The following is a 7,887-nucleotide window of genomic DNA, read 5'->3' on the forward strand; positions in this document are numbered from 1 at the left end:
CACACACACACACACACACACACACACACACACACACACATACACAACATACAGATATTTGTTTGTATGTTTGTGTATGTATGTATAGATATAAACAATGAACTTCTTTCATGTTCTGTTAACCAAATCCACTCGAAGGTTTTCGTCACTTCCAAGGCTAAAGATGCCATACACTGGCATCGAACCTGAAATCATATGGTTTGGGAAGCTAACTTCTTGACCACGTAGCCATACGTACATGTATAAGCACGAAACTCAAAAGCAAATAATAAAGTTAATTTTTAAGAAATTGTGTTGTTAGACTCACCCTTGCATCACAAGGTATACGACGGAAGGCATCGATGGCTGACACTCTAACCTCCATTGGAAAGCTGGTTGTTGTCACACATTGGGATAAAGTGCGTTCAGCCTTACTTGAATAACCAATATTGCCAAGAGACCGAAGAGCCTGGATTACATGCGGATTAGCAGCTTTGTCACAATTGCCAACAAATGACATGTATTTCTGGATAAGAGCATCAATTTCGAAATCTTCATCGCATTTTGGATTCTTGTTACAATAGCTAGCAGCCATAGATGAAACGGACAGCATGACGTTGTGAGAGATATTCTTGTTATCCAAGAGGGGCTGCGAAATACGAATCGTAGATAATACATGAATGCTGTGAAATGTGAAGTATAGAAAATCTATTAATATTGTGAAATGTGAAATGCACAAAGTTAGGTGAATACTCTTAAATGTGAAATGTAGAAAGTACATGCATACTTTGAGATGTGAAAAGTAAATAATACTTTCATGTTGTGAAATATGAAATGTAAAAGCTAGGTGAATACTGTATCACGTAAAAGATACGTGGATACTGTGAGTAGGTAAATACTGTTATTCGTGAAATAAAAAATACATCAGTAATGTGAAATATAAACTGCAGAAAATATACCAATACTGTGGAATATGAAAAATACATGAATACTATAAAATAGGAAGAGTAGAAAATATATAAATACTCTTTATATATGAAATATAAAAGAATATATGAACACTGCAAAATATGAAAAGTAAAAAGTCCCCTCCATCCTAAACCCTCATATGTTTCCAGATAAGGTAATATTTCCTTTAATGCTTCAAACAACGTATAGGTTAATGGTTGGACACATTGTTTGCTTTTGATTTTGTCGACTACACAGTATATTAGGGTCAGTTGGGCACCGTCTGTGAGAAAAACAGCACCATTCGCAATTCACTCTGCTAGAAATTTCGAAACGACATGCTTGTTGTGGAGATCGCTAGCCAATAGAATTCAAAGTTTTAGAACTCACGAGAGCGTTCACAAGGCGCCTCGATTTTTGGTTTACGTTAGTAACACAGTCTGGAGTTTTGCAGCTGGACTAAACAGACTTCACACCTATCTGGAGTACCACTGTGTTTTCTTCTTTGCGAGTAAACGAAAGAAGCATATTGAACCACTGGCAACACACCTATATGGATTATTACTCTATTATTTGTAATTAAACAAGAGAAATATAACAAATTGGCGTCGCCAATAGGATTCTGTCGTTATTTTTGTGAAGTAGACTTCTTACGATAGGATAAGAAAGACTATTCTTGCAGAGTGGACTTTTTACCTCGACACTCAGATATAATTATTTGAAAAGTAAACAACCAAATTTGAACATAAGCTTCATTTTAGATATAACAAATTGCAAGCCAAAGATAATGGAATAGAGCTTCCTTGTGGATTCTCGCAGCGAATCGACTAGCTCGATGGGCTTTGTGGCTGAACCATTTTGACTACACAACTGAGTACCGGAAAACAGTGGATTATGGCAATGCAGATGCTCTTAGTCGCTTACCATTTGGAAATGACAACGACTTCCACCAGGTGAAAAGGGGTGAAGATATGGATATGGTGTGCGCCATTAGAGTTCTCAGTCTTCAAGTCAAACCTTTAGATGGAAACATCCTTCGTCAAGAGTCTGGGAAAGATCCAGTGATAACTACAGTGATGCGCTATGTCCGCGAAGATTGGCCACCGAAGCACACTGAGACCAATGATGAAGTCGAAAAGTTCCGGAAGTTGTTGGATTAACTCAGTATCTACCACGGATGCCTCATCCATACATCAAGAGTTGTGATTCCACAGAGCCTACAGTCCAATATCCTAGATCTACTGCATATCGGACACTTCAGCATGGAACGCATGAAGCAATTAGCAAGAACCGCTGTCTACTGGCCCGGTATTGATGCAGCTATTGAAATGGCTAGTCGACGATGTTGACTCGTGTGGCGAACATCAAAACAAGCCATCCAAGCCTGCAGTTCACCTATGGATGCTAATAGAGAAGCCAGAGAGCCGCTCACATATGGCTGATGCCATCAACTTCATGGATACAAACTGGTTGGTGATCACAGACGCTTTCTCACGATATCCACGTATTCATCCAATGCCATCCACATCCACTAGAGCCACTCTAGATCTGCTGGAAAAGGACTTTGCTAACTTCGGATATCCTCACACGCTGGTCATAGATAATGCATCAACTTTCCTTTCTGAATAATTTCAGAGCTTGTGCAAAGAACGTGGGATCACACACCTGGCAAGTGCACCATACCATCCGGCTATTTTTGATGCAGCACGTTGAAGCAGCGAGTAAACAAAAGACTTCGTGATGACTGCTTCTACCCATCGGGTCCATAGTACAATGCACATACAAGTAGAAAGGAAGAATACATGGTCTGGCTAAGTCAAAATGGTTTTTTGTATTCTTCCTTTCTACTTGGAGAGTTTAAATGTAGTTATAAAAATATGTCCTTCTGTTGAAATGTAATTTCAGTAAATTTCTATATCTTTGTGCAGCTGAGGATTGCTCTGCATTTTACATTTGATGTAATATTCACATTGTTTAAATAAATGGAGTCGCATGAAACGATTGTACTGCATTAGCTTTAGATATCCTTGTTGCTTATTTTGATTTTAATCACCTTATTTTGAAATTGTATGGATAATACCATACTTAATTCTGGTGCCTAAACTTAAGTACCACATTCACCTTGAATCTATATATATATATAGGTTTGATAAGTGCCAATACATAAAACCGTCGGATCTTGGGTCACTCAGCTGCTACATAGACACATCCACACACACACACGTATAAATAAATGTATATATACACACACATATATATCTTGGGCAAGTGTCTTCTACTATAACCTTAGGCCAACCAAAGCCTTATGAACATATTTGGTTGACGGAAATTGAAAGAAGCCCGTTATGGTAAAGAACATGCCTTAGATAGATATAATTACAGGTCATGAAAATTAGGGAGAGCATGGTAGTCCAATTAATTAGAAACAGAATCAAACGAAATGAAATGCAGTTTGGCTGTGTGCCGGGGAGAATCACTTCTGATGCTACCTTCCTAGTCACCTATATTCATCCAAACTGATATTCACCCCTGACCACACTTCTGCCTGTGTTCACCATTCATTGCATTCATCTCTGTCCCCTTCTCTATCCATCTGCCACTCTCCTTTCACACTCTTCTGATCTTACCTACTCATTCACCCTGTCCAGTCCTCTTGACTATTTTTCTTATGTTCACCTTCCCCTAACTTGATGGTATACCCTGACACTTCTACACCATCTCCACTTCTATCTCTTTCCCGACTGGGGTAACCATGTATATCTCCTGCTGCAAGACCTATTCCTGTATTATACTTTCAGCCTCTCATCTCGTGGCATAAAGCCAACTCCCTGAATGCTACTATCCTTCTTACTGGAGTGGGGTCTTTTCTTGAATGTTACTTGGAAATCTCACTAATGTTGGTGACACAAAAAAATCACCCAGAACATTCTGTGAATTGGGTAGAGTTAGGAAATGACATCGAGCTGTAGTAATCATACCACAGTAGACACTTGGAGCTTGACAGGGTCCTGTAAATTCGTCCAACCCATGCCAGCATGGAAAACAGATGTTAAATGACGATGACGATGATGACAGTGATGAAATACTTACGGTGACTGCTTGGATCATTTCCTTCGATGGGTTCTGGGTGACCGAGAGGACTGCTAGAAATATAACCATGTCTTCATCTTCGAACTGATTTATTGAAGTCAGATATTGGAACATCTTCACGGATGCCACGTTTCCTAACATTGGTAGAGAGTCACGGAAATATCTCCTGCAACAGAGGTAATAATTGTACCGAATGGATGTCTATGTAGTGGTTCAGGTTTGCTAGAAATAACAGCCAAATTTTGCTGAAATCACATCATCTTAAAAAATGAAGGGTAATTGAATAATGTAGTCTTTGATACACCATGTTTGAATAAAAAACGGAACAGCCATGGTTAGAACAGCTTTGATCAAAGGTATGCTGGATGGGGACTTAGCTGAGGCCAAACAGCAACAACAATAACGAATAACACATTTGATAATGTAGTCCTAGCTATACCATGTCCGAATAAAAGATTAGATGGTCACAACTAGAGTACATAGGAGTATAGGTCTCCTGGATCAGGTCTGGCCTGAGGCCAATCAGCATCAATCGCATTGATCTTATAGATGTTGCATAGATCATTTCAAGTGACCATTCCTCCAGCACGAACCAATAAAAAGACAAAAGCAAAACAGAAAGGGGGACAATGACTTGCCTGATCAAGGAATTGAACCTGTAACCTTACGATCTTGATCCCATCACCCTAACTTCAGACTTATAGTAGTCACAATATATTAGGGATACCAAAAAATAATGTTACATTTCATGTAATGAGTTCAAATCAGCATAAAACATGTCGTAAATATTTTTATTCATTCATAATATAATCGTCGTTTTTAGCAAAAAACATTTCCGCAACTGGAAGCTAGTTTTCTGATCCTTCGGACATAAGAAAAATCAGATTTTGCAGAAGAGAAAAATGTTTGGAGTGCCATTTCGACATCGCCTCTACTTCTGAATGTCTTTTCCTTGGTAAGAGTGTTTATGTGGTTTCAATAAGTGAAAATCTGATGGTGCTTGTTGTGGTGAGTAGGGAGGGTGAGGTTCGTGAGCACACAAGGCAAAATGCTTCGCGGCATTCTGTCCCTTTTTACGTACTGAGTTCAGACTTCGCCGAGGTTGACTTTGCCTGTGATCCTTTATAGATCGATAAAATGAGTTTCAGTTATCCTGTAGGGTTCGTGTAATTGATTTACCCACTCCCACGAAATTGCTGACCTTGTGCCAACATTTGAAGCCAATCTTTGCTGAATGTGGCGTTTGTTCTCAGGGAACAGCTCATAAAGTACCCATTTCCCAACCGAATTAATTTTTGTTCTTTTTTGGTGGGGGTGGGATAATCTTTGCTGAATGTGACCTTTCTTCTCTGGTTACAGCTTCTGGGGTACCCGCTTCCCATCTCTATACACTTTCCCAATCTGCTTGAGATAATATTTCACAGTGGGCCAAGGCTTACTTAGCTTCTGGGATAACTCCCCAATACTTTGACTTGTATCCTATACTCTCAGATTAATTGCTTGAAAATACGACATTACTTTTTGGTACCCCTGAACATAAATAAAGAAAATACTAACTTGGTGCGGTCTGAGTTTTTCCGACAGAAACCTTGTCTTGAAATGTCACTGTAAATTCTGCGAAGAGTCGCATAATCAGCACTTTTCATGAGGTCGATCAAGTTGTTGAGCAATTTCGGCAGTTCGGGCCTTATGTCTTCACTCATTTTGTCGCAGAGATCCTCAAAGACACTCAGAATCTCTTGTGTGGAAAATTGGTCTGAATGCATCTTCTCTTTGTGGTCGAACAGTAAATCACTTCTGTGGCTGAACCGTTCTGAAATGAAAACCAATTTAATAATAACATTTATGATAACGGAGCAGTGTTAATGAATATTTTTTAAAATGCTTGGTAACGCAGAAGAAGGAGAGTTGTACTGTCAATGGTAGTTGTCCCAAACCTTTTTTGCACCGTGTTTTCATGCAAGTCAGTTTTCTAACAGACCAAAGGACCACACACATAACAAAACAAAATAAAGTGCATCATATATAATGTAATTATTACATATATATATTAAATGTGAAGGCGCATGGCTCAGTGGTTAGAGCGTCAGGTTCACAATCATGAAGAAGTGACTTCGATTCCCGGACCTGGCTGTGTGTTGCGTTCTTGAGCAAGACACTTTATTTCACGTTGCTCCAGTTCACTCAGCTGTAGAAATGAGTTGGAAAACACTGGTGCCAAGCTTTGCCTTTCCCTTGAATAACATCAGTGGGGTGGAGAGGGGAGGTTGGTATGTATGGGTGACTGCTGGTCTTTAATTCACAATTTGTGCCTCGGAGGGTTACTTTCTAGGCGTAATGATCATTCCCATGGTCATTCATGACCGACGGGGGATCTTTACCCTATATATTAAATATATAATACGTATATATTATATATATATTATACATATATATTATATATTACAAAGAAAATGGTTTCAAATTTTGGTACAGCGCCAGCAGTTTTTGAGGGAAGAAGGAAGTCGATTACATCGACCCCAGTACTTGACTGGTACTTGTTTTAACAACCTCGAAAAGACGAAACGTAAAATCAACCTTAGCAGAAATTGAACTCGGAACATAAAGAAATGCTGCTGAACATTTTATTTGGTGAGCTAACGATTCTGTCGGCTCCTCACTTTATGATATGTATATAACACATATAACATATAAGTGCCAGTGGTGAAGGTGCATGGCTTGGTGGTTAGTGCATCGGGCTCACAGTCAGCTTCACAATGGTAATGAGTTCGATTCCCAAACCAGACTCTCTACTGTGTTCTTGAGCAAGACACTTTATTTCACTTTGCTCCAGTTCATTCAGCTGTAGAAATGAGTTGCGACGTCACTGGTGCCAAGCCTTGCCTTTCCCTTTGATAACATCAGTGGCACGGAGAGGGGTGAGCGATGGTATTCATGGGCGCCTACTGGTCTTCTATGAACAACTTTGCCCGTACTTGGACCTGGGAGGGGAAATTTCTAAATGCAGATCCATGGTTATTCATGACTGAAGGGGATCCTTAATTTTTTTTTTATAATACATATATGTGATGTATATAATGCAAAAACACCCTTCAAACTGCAATAGTCGATAAAATAGAAATAACATTTCAAAATTTATTCTTTGTGTGTGGCCCAGTACCAAATGATTCATAGCCCAGTGGTTGGTGGCTCCTGGTTTACGGAACAGAAGTTGGAAGAATGAAAGAAAAGTCAAATTTAGTGCAATTCAGACTATTATAATGGTCCCTATTATTGATAAAGGGCTATACAAATTTTCAAGGAGAAACGCAGTTGAGGTTAATTTTAAAGGAGAAATGCAGTTGTGGTTGAATGATTATGCAAAGTTGGTGTGAAATGTATGATATGAATTGTGAACAAGCAAACTATGAAATGTAGAATATAAAATTATGGAATATGAAATTAGAAATATTGAATGTGAGGTGTGAGATACGAAATGAGAAATGTGACATGTGAAATGTGAAATATAAAATATAAAATGTGAAATGTAGAATGTAAGATATGGAAGTAAAAATTAAAAAAACGTGAAATATAAAATGTGGAATGGGGGATTTGAATTATGAAAAGCAGAACTGGAAACATAAGATGTGAAATTTAACCCTTTAGCGTTTAAACAAGCCCTGTCATCCAAAACATTCGAACATTTTTAATCTTCAAACTGGTCAGATCTGGCCTTTCACACCTACCATACTATGTCACTTAAAAAGGAACGATCCCATCATCAAGATCTCAAAGCCTTGAAATAATGCACTATTAATTAAAAATTATGTGAATGAATAAATTAATTAATAAATAAATAACTAAATAAATAATGCTAAAGGGTTAAAGTGT

General features: G+C 38.5%; 2 protein-coding genes across 2 annotated transcripts in view; one reads left to right on the forward strand and one right to left on the reverse strand.

Annotated features, from left to right (window-relative positions):
• The window catches only part of LOC106878991 (histone deacetylase 2), a 219,318-nt gene that overhangs the window by 108,347 nt on the left and 103,084 nt on the right, over window positions 1-7,887 (forward strand). The gene's annotated exons all lie outside the window — the stretch shown is intronic.
• Window positions 1-7,887, reverse strand: part of LOC106877330 (vitellogenin) — a 65,116-nt gene that overhangs the window by 8,469 nt on the left and 48,760 nt on the right. Inside the window, 3 exon segments of the mRNA XM_052977471.1 lie at window positions 308-628; window positions 4,018-4,183; window positions 5,575-5,830. Coding sequence (XP_052833431.1) covers window positions 308-628; window positions 4,018-4,183; window positions 5,575-5,830 — 743 coding nt within the window.

The sequence above is a fragment of the Octopus bimaculoides genome, chromosome 28 (assembly GCF_001194135.2).
Source record: "Octopus bimaculoides isolate UCB-OBI-ISO-001 chromosome 28, ASM119413v2, whole genome shotgun sequence".
Lineage (NCBI taxonomy): Eukaryota > Metazoa > Mollusca > Cephalopoda > Octopoda > Octopodidae > Octopus > Octopus bimaculoides.